The following is a 21640-nucleotide window of genomic DNA, read 5'->3' as shown; positions in this document are numbered from 1 at the left end:
GTCATGCATTATGACTTCATCATTAATATGCAAAAACATTTCACTTCTGTCATGTGGCGTGACATGACAAGGCCGAAAGTAACAAATACCTGACAGCTGGTAATAGTTTTTCTTTTCTTTTTTCTTTTTTACTGTAGAGTTAACATGCTTTCCATAGCAATAAATTGGGCTTAAGTGAACTAAACTCCCATGCTGTTCAGAGATCCTACAAAAACACCACTCTCCTCCGTCTGTAATACCGCTGCTTTATCCTAATGGAATAGTTCTTGCTCTCCCTTTAATGGATGTATATCAAAAGTCTAGAAGTGGAAAAAGTATCCAGATCCTTTACTTTAGGAAAAGCTCAAAGTCAACAATGTAAAACCACTCCAAGAAAGAGAAAGTGTTATTTCTGCAGAAAAAAAAAGGCCACTTATTTTTTTTTAAAGATTATATATTACATTTTAGGATTGTTTAAAGTTTTAAGTATAAACTTTTAAGGCAGTGGTTGAGAGGAATGAGTTTATACTTATCAAACTTTCTAAAGTAACTAATAAGTTGTAAATGAAATACCACGGCTGTGTACTGGTTAGAATGATATCATTATAATGTTACATATCCTGACGCAAGGGTTACAATTCAATATATTGGGATTCTGTAACCAAGGCGATATATTCTGTTTTTTTTTACTTTTTAACTTTTATACTACGTAGTATAAAGATTGCACCATCATATGCATGAAAACAGCAAACAAATTACTTTTACATCCAACATTACAGCTCTACTGTTTGCATTTAAACTTTTGATTCAAAATCAAAAACAGAGTTTTTGAGAATTGATACAATATCACAAAACATATAGCAATACTCAACATAATTTCTATAATTTTATTTTATTTTTTCTTACACCCAGACATTGAAGTGCCTCAATCTTGTATCTACAGTAAGTACTTAAATACATGTAATTATGTGTTTACTTTCCACCAAAGTCTTCATTTCAAATTAATTAAATTAATCATGTGTTTCATGATAAATGAATCACCTGGAGAAAAAAAAACAATAATTAAAGCTGGCAGCTAAATGTAGTGGAGTACAAAATACAACATTTCCCTTTGATGTAGTTTGTAGTGGAAGTATAAGTTTCATAAAAGTTGTAAAGTACAATACTTCAGTAAATTAACATTACATTCCACCACTGGTTTCAACCAAGGTTATTATAGTTAACGAAAACTAACAAAATAACTAAAACTAAAATTGAAAAAACATTTTTCGTTAACTGAAATAAAAATAAAAACAAGAGTTTTTAAAAAAAAACGATAACTAACTGAAACTGTATCGTGTGGTTACAAAACTAATGAAAACTAACTAAAATTATAGTGAAAATGTCCTTAGTTTTCGTCTTTGTCAGTTTTTCATACATAATTCAGTGTTTCTATTTCAACATGCAGGAACACATGGTAAATATGTTTACTGAGACTGGGATGTTTACACTTCAACCAAAATACAAAACACCCCGAACTGTAAGAGTTAATAACCTTATTGGGGCTGAGATGGATAAACCAAAGGAAATGAAGGCACATACCCATTACAAAAAAACTAAAACTAACACTAAAACTAAACTAAAACTAAACATTTTCAAAAAATAAAAACTAAACCAAAACTAGCAAACTCACTCTAAAACTAAAACTAACTGAATTTGAAAACAAAAATTCATAACGAAATCAAAACTAAAACTAATGAAAAATAAAAAAAACTATTATAACCTTGACTCTCCCATGGCGTTTTTTTGTCTGGTTAATATTACAAATGAAATGTAAATCTAAAACAAATTAACATTATCATAATTAAGGAACGATAAAGCACCTAATCTTTTACCTGAACAGTGGCTTAAAAAAACATTTTTTGTCAATTGGCTGAATGATTAATCAGCAACTACCTATTTCAGTTCTGGGTAGTTTAATTTATAACAAAACATAGTATTTTATAAGCACTGTGTAGTGGAGTAGAAGTATAAAGTAGACTCTAAAATGACTCTATAAGTTCTGTACCTGAGTATATGTACTTAGTTACATTCACCACTGGTTTCCTGTCATATTTCATCAGCAGGTACAACCTAAAACTAAACTAAAACTAAGCATTTTCAAAAAAATAAAAACTAAACTAAAACTAGCAAACTCACTCTAAAACAAAAACTAACTGAATTTGAAAACAAAAATTCACAACGAAATTAAAACTAAAACTAACGAAAAATCCAAAACTATTATAACCTTGGTTTCAACACATAAAAAGGACGATTTAGTTTACACAAATTACAACTTTTTAACATTTTATATTCACTTGTAGAGTAAATGAGTGTCCACGTGTCCACAAACATGTGCACCCACACACTCATCAGTGTCCCCTACCTCTCATTCAGAAAGCTGTTGTGTTGCCCCTGACATGCATGTTCTCTAATGCACATCTTATTTCCAGCTTGCGGGGCAGTAGACCCCTCTGCAGTTGCTGCCCTCTCCCACCCCCCCCCCCCACCCTGCCTATTCTTTACCACAGGGCCATCCCTGCCCACCTATTTGTGATGTTCTCAGCCAATGGGAGGTGATTGCATGGTGAGCAAGCACCAATGAGGCCACTTTTTCATCTGTATAAAACTTTTCAGGACAGTTTGCCGGGTTGCACTTTCTGTCAGTCCAGGGCTCCGAGAGGAGAGCAACAGCCCAGAGAGAGAGCGAGAGAGAGAGAGAGAGAGAGAGAGAGAGAGAGGGGGTAGAGAGAGAGCAAGTGTGAACGCAGGGGGGTTGCCAGTTTTTAATCCCAATCCCACACTTCAAGAAAGTGGTGGGTTATTTGCTTTATTTGAGCATTTAACTTTCAGTATCAGGCCAGCTGGGCCGCTCAGACTTGATGTGAATGTTTCTGTGTTTTCTATCTCTTTTTGTTCCTGAAGCCTCTCCGTTTCAGCGAGGATGGAGAACGCACACATGAAAGCGTCCCCGGACGTCCTGTCCTACTTTGGCGTCACTGAAGACAACGGCCTTTCGCCTGATCAGGTCAAGAAGAACCTGGACAAGTATGGCTTCAACGGTGAGGGAGAGAGAAAGAGATGGATGGATGGATGGAGGAAACAGCTGGCTGGAGCAGTGGAGGGTGTAAAGAAAGAGAATAATGAATGAAATGATTGAGGAATCACAGGATGGATCTTTGGATTTAGCTTGGAAGACAGAGTGGAAGACATAGTGGCAGAAACAGAGAGCAGCTGAGGGGGTTTAGAAAGATAAAATAGCCCAAACAGACAGTGAAAGGGTGAAGAAAGAGGAGAAGTAGTGGGATGACTGACAGATGAACTGGCTCTGTGTGTGATGTTTTTGATGATGGTCTTATTAGAGGAAAAAAAATGGAGGGTTGATGTTTGTGGAGCAGGTGCATTAGGGTTTCAGGTTCTTGACAGTCGCTTCTGGCTTTAGTTTTTAGGATTCTTTATTTATTAGTCAATTAAAAGACGAAAGTTCATTCTTGACTTTGGAAACAACTCAAGGTCAACTTACTGAGTTGAGACTCTTTTGTCAAACTGAGTAAAATTAGTCCGCATCCTTGCATTTGAGAAAACACCTGCTACCTACAGGCCATTTAATCTATCAAGGGACACTGTGTCACCCATTTAAGTGGCTCTGGATTGTTAATGTCAATTACACCTGAGCTTTTCCTTCAATGTGTCCAAATGTCTTTTAAAAAGGTCTATTTTTACCAAATGCTTGCAGGACTCCTGACCAGGAGTGCATGTACCCTAGTGTATATTTCCGCTGTTGCTAGGGGGAAATTGGAAGGATTGTTTAGCGGTGCTGCTAATTTTAAAAATATAAAAATGATCGTATGATTTTTTTTTTTTTTAAATATTAGCTGTAACACCTGTTCAAAATATTAGCTAAAAGTAATGGATAATCAGTTGAAATAGTAACGAGAGAATAAGATAAAACGTTCCAATAGTTAGCTTAAAGTAGGCTAATGGATAGCCTAGAACAGTTGAAATAGTTAGCGTTTTCTAGTACTTACTAGAAATTATAGTAAATAACAGTAAAAAAAAGTAACAGATAACTGGTTCAAACTGTAAGCTAAAAGTAAAAAAGTTCAAAGAATTAGCTAAAAGAAGGCCTAATGGATACCAATTCTAAGAGTTAGCTAAAAGTAATCAATAAGCTTCACAAGAGTATTAGCTGTACGATTACTGTCCAAACTACTCACAGTAAAGTATTGTGCTCAACAGTTTGCAGTAATTCTGTGTTTGTTTTCATCAATATATGCTGACAGAGCAAGCACTAGAATAACAGAGTTATTAAGGTCACTGTAAAGGTCAGTTAGTAAAATTGCTAGCATTGCTAACATTTAATGAATCACTTAGAGTGCTACAGTTCAACAGTTTATGGTAAATGTGGCAGAGGATAGATTATAGTTTCTGTCAGTTTGTTTCGTGTCCTCACTGACATTTTACACTACAAACATTAAAAACAGTGCAGTGAACGTCTTATTAATAATGTCCTGTCTCTCCATCCACAGAGCTGCCAGCAGAGGAGGGTGAGTCCACTTTAAACACCTGTTTTTTATTCACACATCCTGGTGATTTGTGCCTCCCAGACACACCTGTTCCCCTCACTTCCTGTGATGACAAGTTGTTTATCAAACACCTGTCATTGGCTTCTTCTTCTGTCCCACTTGTGCGCCAGGGAACCGGAGATAGATATAGTGACGCAAACTACTACTAATATGTTCACATATTTGCACTCAACTCAAGAAATCTGGTGATGCATTCTACAATTTCTGCGCTTTTAATCTCAAATTAGCATTTTTATTTGTCTTGCCTAATTACAAGGACTGTTTTACAGTTCACAGTCGGCCTACAGATGGCAGATATTTTAATATATGCTTTATGAAGGTTTCTGAAGCAAAATTAATCATCACATAACTAATATTTATCCTTGGCTACATCTCATTCAATGCTTCTCCTTCTTTAGTCTCGTTGGTAAAACATTCTTGCATGTGAAATGTGATTTACTGAGATTATATCGACTTTTAACAATTTACTGTATAAATACACTACTGGTCAAAAGTTTTTGAACACACCAACTTTTCCAGAATTTAATTGAAAATGATGCAGTTTAATGTCTCAGTGTACTCTGAAATTAATGCACATTTGCAACATTTAAAATTCTTTATTGAGCATGATAGTGTTTTGAAAGTAAAAAAAAGATTCAAAATCACGTTTTATGTTGGACTAAAGGACTAAAAAAAGACACAAAATGACTTAAAAAAGACACAAAATGACCAAAAAAGACACAAAATGACCAAAAAAAAGACACAAAATGACTTACAAAGACATGAAAAGAATTCAAAAATGGACAAAATAGCCCGAGACTCCATAGAGTTAAATTGTTAACCCATTTCTTGTTCCCTGAAAAAGGCCTACTTGTATAATTCTGAAATGTACATTATTTTCCAGTTTTGGTTAAGCTTACCTTTTTTTATTTACCTCTGGCAGTTCACCACTTACCTTTGTACCCTTTCAAGCTGTTCATTTGACTTGAACTGCTTGAATTTCAATAAAAAACTGGAAAAATTGGGGTGTTCTAAAACTTTAGACCGCTAGTGTATGTAAATGTATTAACATACACAGCAACAAGTCACTCAACTGACAACATACACATTTGAATATTGTGTGATTGATTGATTGATGTATTTGTTGAACAGGAAAGACCATCTGGGAGTTGGTGGTGGAACAGTTTGAGGACCTGTTGGTCAGGATCTTACTGCTGGCCGCCTGCATCTCTTTTGTGAGTTTGCTCACTTTTCCTTTTTCCATGATAGAATTATATATTATATTATATTAGTATTTGTATTCACATGTTACAGTACATACATGCAGATAGCCTGCAAAGGTTTTGGGACAAGGTCAATGTGTATTTAAAGATCACATGATAAAAAGTCCAATTTGGATAAAGGTGCCATATACGGATTTGATCAAAGATGTAGTTCTTTTCCTACTTTACATTTACATTATTTAAAGAGTTCTAGTAAAAGTTCAAAAAGAAACAAAGCTGAGACAAGAAGAAAGAATAGAGAAAAAGAGAGTATATTTTATAGTATATCAGACCTGTTGCTGAACAGTTTGTAGTAGCTGTGTTTCCTTCAGAAATGACTGGTTTGTTGCCTAATTTTCCAATCTGACACAAATATAATATGCATAGATTAGATTCATAAATTAGATTAGATTAGATTAGATTATTAGTAGAATCTGGAACCTGAGAATGCTTAACTCTTCTGCCAAGATTATTTATTCAGCACATGCTTATGGGTTGTGTGATATCTTAGGAAATACGACTATTACCACTGTGAAATGGTTGCACGAGAACAGTTTTAAACGTGGTGGGGGTAAAATAACGACTTCCATATGAAACTACTGGATGCAGTTACATAGGTGACGTAGAAGGTGACTTATCTATGTACAGAAGTTAATTTACAGGACGAAATAATGAATTTTACTTTCACTTCCAAACAGGATATAATGGCGTCTTAGGTCAAAGTCCAGTGTCTTATACCCATACGTGCCCTACGCAGACTTTCTTTGTCTTTATACTGCGTTGCGTCATGTCCTTCCATCCCGCCAAAACTACTGCGGCCACTAGGGGTCGCCACCAACCAATAAACACCACCAAGGGTCGCAATAATCTGCACCTCCGACGAGGATTATGTGCAAATTAGGCTGCGTTACTTTTAAAGGTTTAACTACAAACAGCGAATGAGAGCAGCCTGATATATTTGACATTTCAGCACAATTAACACCCGTCAAAACTCTGCATTTAGCACACTGAAGCTGACCAATTAGGATGTTGAATCAGCAATTAAAGTATCATCATGACCTTGCTAACATAAGGAGCTCCACCGATCACAGAGTGATGTTACGGTTGAGGTTATATGAAGGTTAATGTTCAGCTACTAGCCATCCTGGAAGAGCTGCTTGAGATGCAACAAAGCCACATATTAGCTGCTCAGTCGATGTAAGAGAGGCCGTTTCATGCATCTTCATGTGGGGCTGTTGCTAGGGGGCAATTGGAAGGATTGTTTAGCTGTGCTGCTAATTTTAAAAATATAAAAATTATGGTATGATTTTTTTTTTTTTATATTAGCTGTAACACCTGTTCAAAATATTAGCTAAAAGTAATGGATAAACAGTTGAAATAGTAACGAGAGAATAAGATAAAACGTTCCGATAGTTAGCTTAAAGTAGGCTAATGGATAGCCTCGAACAGTTGAAATAGTTAGTGTTTTCTAGTACTTACTAGAAAGTATAGTAAATAACAGTAAAAAAGTAACAGATAACTGGTTCAAACTGTAAGCTAAAAGTAAAAGTTTCATGCATCTACATGTGGGGCTGTTGCTAGGGGGCAATTGGAAGGATTGTTTAGCGGTGCTGCTAATTTTAAAAATATAAAAATGATGGTATGATTTTTTTTTTTAAATATTAGCTGTAACACCTGTTCAAAATATTAGCTAAAAGTAATGGATAAACAGTTGAAATAGTAACGAGAGAATAAGATAAAACATTCCAATAGTTAGCTTAAAGTAGGCTAATGGATAGCCTGGAACAGTTGAAATAGTTAGCGTTTTCTAGTACTTACTAGAAAAGCAACAGATAACTAGTTCAAACTGTAAGCTAAAAGTAAGAGTTTCATGCATCTACATGTGTGGCTGTTGCTAGGGGGCAATTGGAAGGATTGTTTAGCGGTGCTGCTAATATTAAAAATATAAAAATGATGGTATGATTTTTTTTTTTTAAATATTAGCTGTAACACCTGTTCAAAATATTAGCTAAAAGTAATGGATAAACAGTTGAAATAGTAACGAGAGAATAAGATAAAACGTTCCAATAGTTATCTTAAAGTAGGCTAATGGATAGCCTAGAACAGTTGAAATAGTTAGCGTTTTCTAGTACTTACTAGAAATTATAGTAAATAACAGTAAAAAAGTAACAGATAACTGGTTCAAACTGTAAGCTAAAAGTAAAAGTTTCATGCATCTACATGTGGGGCTGTTGCTAGGGGGCAATTGGAAGGATTGTTTAGCGGTGCTGCTAATTTTAAAAATATAAAAATGATGGTATGATTTTTTTTTTTAAATATAAGCTGTAACACCTGTTCAAAATATTAGCTAAAAGTATTGGATAAACAGTTGAAATAGTAACGAGAGAATAAGATAAAACGTTCCAATAGTTAGCTTAAAGTAGGCTAATGGATAGCCTAGAACAGTTGAAATAGTTAGCGTTTTCTAGTAAAATTATAGTAAATAACAGTAAAAAAGTAACAGATAACTGGTTCAAACTGTAAGATAAAAGTAAAAGTTTCATGCATCTACATGTGGGGCTGTTGCTAGGGGGCAATTGGAAGGATTGTTTAGCGGTGCTGCTAATTTTTAAAAATATAAAAATGATGGTATGATTTTTTTTTTTAAATATTAGCTGTAACACCTGTTCAAAATATTAGCTAAAAGTAATGGATAAACAGTTGAAATAGTAACGAGAGAATAAGATAAAACGTTCCAATAGTTAGCTTAAAGTAGGCTAATGGATAGCCTCGAACAGTTGAAATAGTTAGCGTTTTCTAGTACTTACAGTAAAAAAGTAACAGATAACAAGTTCAAACTGTAAGCTAAAAGTAAAAGTTTCATGCATCTACATGTGGGGCGTAATGCAGCTGGAGCACTTCACAAACAGAACTGAAAATAGTTCAATAAAGTAATATAATAAAAGGAAAAACACTGATGATTACAAAAGTGCACATTCAGGGACAATAAAGAACCTGACAGTGCCTCTTTTCTGACCCCTTGCCTGCTTTCTTTGTGATTACACACGCACACACACTCCGACAAACACAGCGTGTACATTGCTGAGTTATTAAATTACATTTGGACTCGTGTCCTCACTCTCATTTACACAAGGAATCCCTCTCTCTCGCCCCCTCCCCTCCACCGTTGCTCTCTCCAAAACAGTTTTGTGGAGGAGAGAAGGCTGGACACATTGTCTTAATCCTCAATCTCTGCCCTCTGGCCTCCCTGCACAGCCGTCACTATGGCCTTAGAAGGCCTGACGGCTGCGTGTGTGTAATAGAGAGAGGAAGAGAAAGGGAGAGTGTGTGTGTGTATGTGTGCACATATGCATAGCAGGAGCTTTATTTTAAGAAAGTCTCAAGCCAGGACGAGAAACTGTATCCTTGGACAAAGGTCAGGGATGGAAGGAACGAGGGATGGCTTGCAGCAGCAGGAGAGAGTGAGAGAGAGCGAGAGGGCGGGAGTCGGGGATTGGGTTGCACAATGGCATTGTTTGTTACGATGACAAACGAGTGCGATAGATTCAGAGTCGTATACGGTTTCTAAAAGAGAGAACAGTAAATACTGCAAATACACGGCCATCCTATTCATACACGCAGGAATGTGCGCGCTGACAGCCTCTGACGCTCAGACTGGAGATCGATTGTTTCTTTGAAGAGCGACAGGGCGAAGACAGACTGGAGGGCAAGAGAGACTATTTTAGGGAAAGGGCGAGAAAAGATGCGAGATGAAAAGCAGGCGAATGAAAAACACGGCGGGTTATCAGTGGCGGTTCTACACTGTAAAAAAAAAACCCTGTTGTTTTTACGGTAAAAAACCAGCAGCTGTGGTTGCCAGAACTTTACCGTAATAAATACGGTGAAACTTTTTTTGATATTACGGTAAAAATATATTGGCACTGTTTATTTCACGTTTAAGATTGCCATTTTATTCAAATTTGTACTCTATCATCAAAAGAAACGCTATTTTGCCATATAATTGACAAGAAAATACTTCATAAATGAAAACGCATAAATGAAAGATTTTACCTTTAAATATTACAGTATATTTTTGTTAGAGGTATGGTGTTTAGTTCATTCAACAGTGAGAAAATGTATTTTTTTTTACAAAAGATATATGCAAAAATTACAGTGGTGGCTTGTATATATACATTTTACAGTGTATTTAACAGTGGAGTAATGTATTTTTTAAAAAACAAAACTGTAAAAAATACTGTTTTGGCTGATATATACATTTACAGTGTTTCATTGTTACTGAAACTGAATTAACTCATTTATCATTTTACGTCTTTTACTGTCATGGTTTAGCAGTTTTTCACCGTGAAATCTACAGACATTTTTTGCAGTGTACACAGGGGCCTCCAGGGGCCACTGCCCCTGTAAAGAAGCACTCGGCCCCTGCTGTGGCCCCTGTGTCAAATTAATAATAAAATGAACAATTCATAACGATGAACGACGGAACAATTCTTACCTATTTCTTGTTCAAACAATATCTCATTGAACACAAAAGGAACCCAGAATGTGTACCCAAAATAGTTTAATTGTGCAATAAAAGCTTGTGCATATTTAAAAAGATCATTCTCACTGTACCTGACTTTCAAAATAAAAGAATTGTGCACAAAAATGAGAAATATCATTGTCGTACAAAAATAATGGTTATAGTTGGTAAGTCTCATTGTTTTAATCAATGTATTTGCATCTTCCAAATCTACTTAAGATTACTTGTGATTTTTAAATAAGCTAAAATAAAGATTTGGAATGTTTAAATATCATCTTTGCCGTTTTTTTATGTGCTCCTCTAATTAAACACTGGCCCCTGTTTGGCCCCCACAGTAAAAATTGATCTAGAACCGCCACTGCAGGTTATGATGAAGAGAACCTGGTCTCACAGAAATCCGTGAAATAGCCACGGATTTCGATTAACTCAAGATCCGTGGAATAGCCACGGAATCGCTCAAATTTCCGTGAAACTGACACGGATTTCGCTACAATGCAAGTTAATGACAGTCATATCCCGTGGCTATTGGTTTGTTCCAAGTCACGTGACTTTCAAGGTCCTGGCGGTCAGAACAAAAAACATGGCGGACAGTTCTCTCATTTTTTGTGAAAAATCAATATTTTGACTTAGTTTCTGCATAAAAATGGATTTTGATCACATTTCTAGCGAGAAATATATGTTTTATTTTCTAAATATTCACTCAGTGAATGTACATAATCACTTTGTATGTTGGAATAGCCACGGGATATGACTGTCATTAACTTGCATTGTAGCAAAATCCGTGTCAGTTTCACGGAAATTTGAGCGATTCCGTGGCTATTTCACGGATTTCTGTGAGACCAGGTTGGATGAGGAGGAGCAAAAAGTGAAATGCTATGAGGAGGAGGCAGCTCTTCTCTCTGCTGAGCTCTTTGCTCCGCTGGCCTGCAACTAATCTGTGTCAATGTCAACACGGAGCCTTTCCGAAACAGACTCGCTCTCACGCTCACAGGGATGCAACACGTGTTGGGACTATAGGTTTGGAAATAAGTCATGTGGAGGAAAGACTTAACACATAGAATGACATAGGAGATAACAATGACACATGTCATTTGATCCAGTGATGGTTCATAGCTGTCAGAAATAGCAGCTCGCTGTGACTGTTTTATGTTTAATGCTGAGCAGCAGTAAAAGATAACAGTGTCACCCTCGGCAACAGGTGCACAGCAAACTCAAGTTTAGATTGTTAACATTGTGTTAAATGGCCATTATCAGTTCTTATCAGCCTCATGCAAAAGGGTTAGCGGGGCTCGGACTTTCAGTTTTGTTCAGTTTCGCCAAAATTCTGTGGTTGGGTTTATGAAAATGTAATAATTTGGATTAAATACCAAACATTTAAATGTTAGACACTTAAAGGGAGTAAGTAAAAGTACTAATACCACACTGTAAAATTACTCCATGACAAGTAAAAGTCCTGCATTCAAAATTTTCAGTAGAAGTACATAAGTATCAGCATCAAAATGTACTTATCAATTAAATGTAACATGTTTTTATGTTAAATCTCAACCAGAAAAGTAATGAAAGCTGGCAGCTAAACGCAGTGGAGTAAAATGTACAATATTTGCCTCTAAAAATGTAGTGGAGTAGAAGTATAAGGTTACATAAATACTGGAAATATTCAAGTAAAGTACCTCAAAATTGTGCAAAAAGTGACTTCCCCCCACTGCCTACAAGATCTAAAAATTAGTTGTGATTTAAATGCTCCATTTTAGCAACAGTCTCTTTGACTTCTGGGTCTTCCACCTCTGCACTGTGTCTCTGCACCATCATTACAGCCGGGTAATGACTGTAACATCATCATAAAGGCACCTATTACCTTTACATAGTAAAGTCACCTGCTATTTAATCAGAAAAGACATGTAAATATCACTTTTTTCATGGGTTTACAAGGGTAACTAAGGGAAATATGTAGAATTTAAGGGTAAAAAAAGTAAAAAAAAGTCTGAGATATGTAAATGGCTCTCTGTCTGAAATCCTAAACATCATAAAATAAAAGATACTTTCATTCAAATTGTCTTTCTGATAAGTGCGTTCTCTCTCTGTCTCTTTCAGGTACTGGCTTGGTTTGAGGAAGGTGAGGAGACTGTCACTGCCTTTGTTGAGCCCTTCGTCATCCTCCTCATCCTCATTGCAAATGCTGTTGTTGGAGTGTGGCAGGTCAGTAAACACACACACACACACACACACACACACACACAGGAACAATCAAAACACACAAAAAAAATAATCATTGGAGAATGTAGACCTCTGCCATTTCCTATCTCAAAATATATATTGATAAATATCTGTCCTGTGATTCAAATGCATTTCTAAATTTCAGTGTGGCAGGTCAGTAAACACACACACACACACACACACACACACACACACACACACACACACACACACACACACAGGAACAATCACAAGGACACATACCTGCCCCTGAACACTGTCTTTTACACACACCTAAATAGCCTCTTATACTTAGTAACAGTCACACACAATAAATCACAAACGATGGACGGCCTGTTCAGGTCGCAGCCCGTGTCCTTTACAGCGAGCACACGAGAGCTCGCCGTTCGAAGCGGTCCAGAATGAGCGGCATGACGTCAGCCGGAGGTGAAAAGGCGAAAGGTTAAGCCAACGGGGGCAAAGTGGAGGAGAGGGGGGGGGGGGAGGGGGCGGCGGACTGGGACACTTGAAGGATCAAACTGCAGTCTGCTTTGTTACAGTCCACACTCTGCAATCCACAGTAAAAATACAGAGGGATGATCGGGTTACCACAGGCCTAGTGTGTGTGTGTGTGTGTGTGTGTGTGTGTGTGTGTGTTCATATGAATCCTGCAGGCAGTCATTTGGAAACTATGCACAAGGATTCACACATGGGGGGTACTGGGGAGAATGGGGAGAGGGAGGGCGGCTGGCATAAGTCGGGCTTTACACTTTGAGGCGGTGGAGGGCAACTTAGAAGAAACCAGACTGAAGAGAACATCAACCTGCTGACAGACACCTCACACTGCAAACACAGAGGTGGTCACTCAATAGATAGATGGAGTTCTTCCATCTGTATAATGGACAACATTTCATTCAGCCAGTATGCGAAATAAGTTTAATAAGTTTCTTTGCCACCACCATTGAGACGTTTCTTTATTTATTTGCTTTTGTAACTGGTTTCCAATAGGCTGCAAAAAGGCAATATCACGCACCAATTAGGACTTAGCAACATTTGATTTAAAAATGTAATATTTGGGGCGCCCCGGTGGCACACCTGGTAGAGCGTGTACCATAGAGGCACCGTCTTCGTGAGCGGGCGGCCCGGGTTCGAATCCGACTCGGAGCCCTTTCCCGCATGTCTTCCCCTCTGTCTCCCCCTTTCACTCTGTTTCTCACTATCAATAAAGCCTTGAAAATGGCCAAAAAAATATCTAAAAAAAAAAAAAATGTAATATTTGCTGAATTGTTTGCTCTTCTGATCAAATAGTATCAAAACTTCCTGTCAAACAATACAATTACATAAAGAGCTTTTCAGGTATATGGCTCTTTAACTTAGTGTCATAATGTTAGTGTATGGACTTTCACAGTCTAATGCACATAAAAGATTGATACACTGGTAGAGTTTGTCTAGTTGTTGTTGGCATGATCAGGGAGGTTGTGGTACTAAAATGTTATATGTTTTGTTCTGCATGCAGGAGCGCAATGCAGAGAGTGCCATTGAAGCTCTGAAGGAGTACGAGCCTGAGATGGGGAAAGTTTACCGGTCGGACAGGAAGAGCGTGCAGAGAATCAAGGCCAGGGAGATCGTTCCTGGGGACGTGGTGGAGGTTTCAGGTAAGATTCCTGAAACAGGAGCTAGATAGATAGATAGATAGATAGATAGATAGATAGATAGATAGATAGATAGATAGATAGATAGATAGATAGATAGATAGATAGATAGATAGATAGATAGATAGATAGATAGATAGATAGATAGATAGATAGATAGATAGATAGATAGATAGATAGATAGATAGATAGATAGATAGACAGACTTTATTTATCCCAAGCTGAGAAATTACAGTGTAGCAGCAGCATTACACACAGAGACAATAACAACACAATTAAATAGAAAGAACAACCTAGGCATACTTCAAGCAATAAAATATAAAAATACAATAAAATACAATAAAATGTAATGTAAAAATAAAGTGTCTAAAGAAGGAGTATGTAGTAAGGACTAAATTCCAGTGCAGAATAAATATGAATATGCAGTATAAAATTTAAAAAAAGGAGGGTTTTCTTCTCACAACTCTACCTGCTGCATGGACTCAGAGTCCAGTCAGCCACTGAAAACACTGCAGGAACAGTCAGAAGCTTGTTATTCAGCTGCAGCAGAATCCATATTTAGTGTGGGAGGATGCACGGGAAATCCTGTCTTATAAGTGTGTAGTAAAGTGACTCAAAGCAATCTACGAAATGCTGACTTTAGCCACACAGGGTCAAAGGTCAAGGCCAACTTCCTGAAACTAAACCCTCAGAATAGGACTTGTTGTGTATTTGCTTTAGTTGTGTTATATAGGAAAAGAGAAAATATCTCTCCAATTCTTGACATCACATAGTTAGTCATTTAAAAATGCAACGTTAGCATGTAAAAAGTATGAATATGCCGGCAGTATGGCTACCTGGAAATAGCAAAAAAAAACAAAGATTTGCTGGTTTCATGCTTCTTAATTGTGATAATTTGACATTTCTTAATTATATGTGATAAACTAAGCTAATAAACTTTGGATTTTTGGGCGATTGGACTACGACAAGAAATTACACGTTATTTTTCTGTATTTCTAACACTTATTTTAATAAATTAATGGATAAGTTGTAGCCATCCTCAGGAGATGAGTAGGCAAAATAAGCGGCCACTGACCTTAAGTTTTTTGCATCTTTTGCTGTGAAAGCTTTGATTTGAATGCATATTTAAAACTACGAGTATACTGTAAAATCATTCAGAACACACTTGTAGCACATATTAATAATTAAGCCAAAGCTCATTTCTGTGGCTTATTCAGGACATCTCAACCTCAACAGAAAGTGTTCCAAAATCAGTTAAATATATAATGATGTTTGGCTCCAAGCTTGAGATGAAAACATTTCAAACAGAAGACTTTTTCACTAGAAACTGTCTTTCTTTGACTGCTGATTTTCAGCTCATTCGTGACTTGTAGACTTCAAAAGAGTCACGTGCACATGTGAGTGTGAGTGTGTGAGAGAGTGCGTCTCCTGATGTCCTTGAGGATGAACACGGGCCCTTTTAAGGCAGTCGCAGAAAAGAGGGGTGGAGGGGAAGTGAAGGAACTCGCTGCAGGAAGAAAAAAAAAACATGCTTGAGTATAAATACACTTAATATCGACAGGCGGACTCGCTCCTCTGTCTCTCCCTCTCCCTCTGTTTGCTGTACACCTGTTCTTTTCATTTCATGATCTCCCCAAGGTCTCCCTCTCCCTCTGTCTCCGACTGTGGTATCAGTTTTCAACAACAACACTATCCATCCAGGGTGCTAAAACCAGTCAATCAACCCCTCCCCCCTCCCCCCTCCATCATGCTGCAATGCTGCAGTCAGATTGATATGAAGCTGTTTGGACTGTAATCCTGCAACAAAACAGAAAAGATGCTCAAAAAATTTAAAGTGAAATAGCTCAATTAACCCATTAAGGCCTAAAGCGCCTGGAAAAAAAAAAATGCCTGGAAAACCTCTGGGCGATTTTCAAATGACCCCCTAAAACCTGAAGTTTTTCTGGAAATTCAACACCTACTAAATAATAGATTTTTCAGCCTCTGTAGCAGATAAAAATGAAATTCAAAAAGTATTTCAGAGCTTATACCCGTGGCTTTCATACGAAGTTGAGTTTATTTGTCCAAACCTTCAATAAAGTTTTTTAAAAAATCAACAAACTCAGCAAATGTTACATTTGACTGAATAAAAAATCCTGCATAATACTAATACATGCCCATTAGCAAGATGCAAACATGATATGACCACTGGAAGAACAAGACATATTTCCCATTAGCCTACTGTAATAAAAAAATAATAATTATCATAATAATAATATTAATAAATAATAATAATACATTTTATATATTGCACTTTTCAGGGTACTCAACGACGCATAAAGTAATATAAGACATAAACAGTCATGATTTCTTATATCATCATCACAATCAATTAGCCTATTATTATTATTATTATTAATATTAATATATTATTAATAATATTATTATTATCTCCAGATGGCTACAAATCTGTCTGTTCTTCGGTGAAAATATGTCGTCTAAAAACATATTCCTCATCCATAAATGCCGGTCGATTGGTTCCGAGGGTTCAAAGTCCAGATCAGCAATAAAATCATCGGCGCTGTTTTCATCAGATCTCTTCCGTCACTTCCTGCTGAGCTCCTCCGCTATAGTCGTCTTCCTCCATGATTTCAAAGTTCTGGGAAAGTCCAATGTTGCATTGTGACACTCCCGCATGTATTCTGATGCATTTCATTGGCCAAGAGACCGAAAATAGGTGGGAAAAAATACAAATACTACAAAATGACATATCCGCTGTCCCGGCCTTAATGGTAGAGTGACGCAACAGCGCTCCCGGTTTTAATGGTAGAAATGCGATAATGCTTTCCCGGCGTCAATGGGTTAAACCGTCTCTCCTCTGTGTGTTTTTGTGGACTCTAGTTGGTGACAAAGTTCCAGCTGACATCAGAATCATCTCCATCAAATCTACAACTCTGCGTGTGGACCAGTCCATCCTCACTGGTAGGTGTTACAGCACACACATCATGTCTTTTTGATGTCTGCATCCTTACCTGAACACTCCTCACCTAACTTGTGTCTCCCATAGGTGAGTCTGTCAGTGTGATCAAACACACAGATCCAGTCCCAGACCCCCGAGCCGTCAACCAGGACAAGAAGAACATGCTGTTCTCCGTGAGTCTTTTTTTCTGAGTGACCCTTCCTTCAAATCTGGCAAACTCACCCTGCCATCATTCTCTCAAACCTTTTTCTCAACTGTCTCCACCAAATAAACCAGTCTGCCTATCGTCCAGGTGGCAGCAGACCTGCAACGGTTCATAAACTTTGCATACTATTTTGAATATTATTTCAACTTTTATGACTTTTTAAGTATTAAAGACATGTACACACTTCAAAATACACTAAAAACCATAAGTGTCAACCTCATAGGGGTACAAAAGAAAAAGATCACCACCATCAGCAAGAGTTATCCTCTAGGGCAGCTATTCTCAACCTTTTTGAGTGGCGACCAGTTCAGATCACCCAAAAAAGAAACAAAATGACCAAAAAAAGTAAACAAAATGACCAAAAAACACACAAAATGACCCAAAAACAAAAAAAAATTACCCAAAAAAGGAAACAAAATGACCAAAAAACACACAAAATGACCCAAAAACAAAAAAAAAATTACCCAAAAAAGGAAACAAAATGACCAAAAAAGACGCAAATTGACCACAAAATGACCAGAAAAGACACAAAATGACTAAAAAAAGACACAAAATGATCAAAAAAGAGACAAAGTGACCAAAAAAGACACAAAATGACCAAAAAAAGACACAAAATTACCAAAAAAGAGACAAAGTGACCAAAAAAAGACACAAAATGACCAAAAAAGACACAAATTGACCACAAAATTACCAAAAAAAGACACAAAATGACCAGAAAAGACACAAATGACTAAATAAAAACACAAAATGACCAAAAAAAGACATTAAGTGACCAAAAAGAGTAAAACACATTAACACTTTAACACAGTGGAGACAGAGCTGACTTCCAAAATGATTTGGTGACCCCCAGAAGTCATCTCGCGACCGCAATTGGGGTCCCGACCCCAAGGTTGAGAACAGCTGCTCTAGGGAACATGAAGTAGCTGTTGAGATATTTCAGTATGTTTATTCCAGATTTACTAACTTTTAACTCTACAGGGCACCAACATCGCTGCAGGAAAAGCCACTGGTATCGCTGTTGCAACTGGTGTCTCCACTGAGATCGGTAAGATTCGTGACCAGATGGCCGCCACCGAGCAGGAGAAGACCCCTCTGCAGCAGAAACTGGACGAGTTTGGGGAGCAGCTCTCCAAGGTTTGTGAGTCAGAGAACTGAATCTGAAACTGTATCATCACAGTGACGGTTTTTATCTATTTATTCATTTAGTAAAAATGAGCTCTTATACTGTTTCAAATCACTGAGATAAAGAACTTGTATACACTGTAAACACTTTAAATCTTCCAGAATCTCCCATATTCAGCTTTATGCTTCACCTTAACTCATTAAATCCCTAAGTGATGTATACTCAACACCCTGGTGTGGTGGTCATGTGACTTTGACAAGAAGTGACTTCTCCAAAATATGTGTGTGACTGGAAACAGAAATGTGAAAAAAATAGCTAATTTCAAAAAGCTTATTTTTTTGTTACGAGGCTAAGTTTAAACCCATTTGACAATTCTAATCCGTTAATAGGGAACTGAACAAATTAAAGTCACAATTTTGATATATGTTATGGAGATGCAAACAAAAAGGCAAATGGTTATTGTTTTTATTGTTGATTTATTCTTATTTTGTTACTTAAAAACAAATCTGACAAATAATTTGTTGTTAAACAGCACTATGAATGTCACAATTTTGATATATATTGTGGAGATGCAAAGAAAAAGGCAAATTTGTGTTTCTGTAAGCAGAAAATGTGTCTAGTTTTTTATTTTAAAGTAAGAAATATCATAAACATAAACACCATAAATGCCCAATGTATCGTATATGTCACATTACAGATCTTTGACATTTAGGGGTAGTATTTAAAAAAACAAAAAAACAAACATCATAAATGTGTTCTATGTGGTCCACTTGGTCTGTGCTATATCCCCCATAATGTTCCTTCAAGGATATAGTCCGGCGGCTTAGGACCAGATTTGAGAAGAAAGGGGACACGTCGGACAAAAGCACCACATTTTTTCCACATGCTCTCTATCACTATAGGTTTCAATTTTTGGTAGGAGCCACTTCATCAAGATTGCAGATCGGAGATGGCAGCCATATAAAATCTATGAGAACCAGTATATCTTCTAAGCCACTTAGAAGGTCAATCTTAGTGTCAAAATATACATTTTCTGGGTCAAAGAATAATCTAAAGATACTGAGAATATCACTAGATGATCAAATAGATATGTTCATTTTGGCCATGTATTTACATAATTATTAGATTCCAAACATTTTCAGCTCAGAATTCTCTGCTGCAGCACTTGAAGCGAGTTGCCTACCAGTCTGGGTGAAAATGAACATATCTATTTGATCAAATAATCATCTAGTGATATTCTCAACAGCTTTAAATGATTCCTTGACCCAGAAAATGTAGATTTTGACACCAAGATTGACCTTCTGAATGGCTTGGAAGGTGTATTGGTTCTCATAGACTTTATATGGGTGCCATCTCGGATCGGACATCTTGATGAAGTGGCTCCTACCAAAAATTTAAACCTATGGTGATAGAGAGCACGTGGAAAAAAATTGGTGCTTTTGTCCAGTGTGTCCCCTTTATCTAGCTAAGCCGCCTGACTAATAAATATGTCTGGGTTCTTATGGGTTAAACACTGCTATGTCTCACATGTCCGTCCTCCAGGTCATCTCTCTCATCTGTGTGGCTGTGTGGATAATCAACATTGGCCATTTCAACGACCCCGTCCACGGAGGTTCCTGGCTCCGCGGCGCTGTCTATTATTTCAAGATTGCTGTGGCTCTGGCTGTGGCCGCCATCCCCGAAGGTAAACCCCCAAGGATTAACTTCCACTTGATTGTCCAAGAAGATTATCATATCTAAAATTCATCTCATGTTGCTCGTCTATATCTCGATCCATTAGAAATCAAATGAAGGCCTCTGGCTTACGATCACACATTACAATATTATACAGTATAATACAGTTTATTAAGGGGGAACGCCGTCAATTTAGCACCACAAAGTCTGCTTACAGGTCTTGGGGAGTACTACTGCTTAAGTTTAACCCATTGAAGCCTGGAAAGCGGATACGTCGTTTTGTAGTATTTGTATAAGCTCTCAAATACTTTTTGAATTTCATTTCTATCTGCTACAGAGGCTGAAACATCTATTATTTAGTAGAAGCATTGACACTTCTGTTGAATTTCCAGAAAAACTTCAGGTTTTAGGGGCTTATTTTAAAATCTCCCAGAGGTTTTACGGGAAGTTTAGGCGTCAGTGGGTTAAAAAGTTGCATTCAAGCCTTTTGAGGCTCCAAAGGAAACAGCGCCGAATCTACTAAATTGCCTCAAGTGATGTCACTTGACTACAAGTCAGAAGAAGTTTGAAAATGAAAAAAATAATAACCTGGAGGTGTGGAGATACACTGTAAAAAATGTCTGTAGATTTTACGGTGAAAAACTGCTAAACCATGACAGTAAAAGACCGTAAAATGATAAATAGTTTAATTCAGTTTCAGTAACAATGAAACACGGTAAATGTATATATCAGCCCAAACAGTATTTTTACAGTTTAAATAAATAAATAAATACATTACTCCACTGTAAAATACATGCTTTTATTTTTTGTAAAAAATACTTGTTCTTACTGTTGTTTTAAACGCCATATATCTAACAAAAATATACTGTAATAAATCTTTAATTTATGCGGCATTAATAAAGTATTTTCTTGTCAATTGTATGGCAAAACAGCATTTCTTTTAATAGGAAAACGTTTTATTTATACGGTAAAATATGGAATAAAATGGCAATCTTAAACATGAAATCAACAGTGCTAATATCATTTTACCGTAATATTAAAACAAGTTGCACCGTATTTATTACGGTAAAGTTCTGGCAACCACAGCTGCTGGTTTTTTACCGTAAAAACTACATTTTTTTTTACAGTGTAGAAAGACGCTAGCTTCCAGTTCTGTAGACCAGTCTTCATCTCTGCATGAGACTAAATTAGTTACTAGTTTAACACACCCAAATCTCCAACTGAACAGAAAAAATTGCATTATGGGTAAGTGAGTTTTGACAAGAAATAAAATAAGGATATCTCTGGTTCTGCTTCAATCATCTCTTTCCAACAATGTTATAGTAGCTCAATGCTCAAATCAGCAAAGTATTCTTTTTTTTTATTAAGTTCTTATTATCTTTTCATTTTTACAACATACAAACGAACATCAAACAAACCAGACAGGATGGAGGTCATAAAAATAAATAAATAATAATAATAATAATAATAAAATAAATAAATACAATAATA

The 21640-nt window shown here is 36.7% G+C and overlaps 1 protein-coding gene across 1 annotated transcript in view; it reads left to right on the top strand.

Moving 5' to 3' along the window:
- Positions 1-2750: 2750 nt before the first annotated feature.
- The window catches only part of atp2a1 (ATPase sarcoplasmic/endoplasmic reticulum Ca2+ transporting 1), a 37421-nt gene continuing 18531 nt past the window's right edge, over positions 2751-21640 (top strand). Inside the window, exons 1-10 of the mRNA XM_059348254.1 lie at positions 2751-2813; positions 2923-3059; positions 4527-4544; positions 5715-5797; positions 12435-12539; positions 14053-14191; positions 17069-17149; positions 17235-17320; positions 18331-18486; positions 20018-20159. Of these exons, the coding sequence (XP_059204237.1) occupies positions 2942-3059; positions 4527-4544; positions 5715-5797; positions 12435-12539; positions 14053-14191; positions 17069-17149; positions 17235-17320; positions 18331-18486; positions 20018-20159 (928 nt within the window). The 5' untranslated portion in view covers positions 2751-2813; positions 2923-2941. The remainder of the gene's footprint in view (positions 2814-2922; positions 3060-4526; positions 4545-5714; positions 5798-12434; positions 12540-14052; positions 14192-17068; positions 17150-17234; positions 17321-18330; positions 18487-20017; positions 20160-21640) is intronic.

This window comes from Centropristis striata, chromosome 13 (assembly GCF_030273125.1).
Source record: "Centropristis striata isolate RG_2023a ecotype Rhode Island chromosome 13, C.striata_1.0, whole genome shotgun sequence".
In the NCBI taxonomy this organism is placed as follows: domain Eukaryota; kingdom Metazoa; phylum Chordata; class Actinopteri; order Perciformes; family Serranidae; genus Centropristis; species Centropristis striata.
This window is presented reverse-complemented; position numbering and strand designations above follow the sequence as displayed.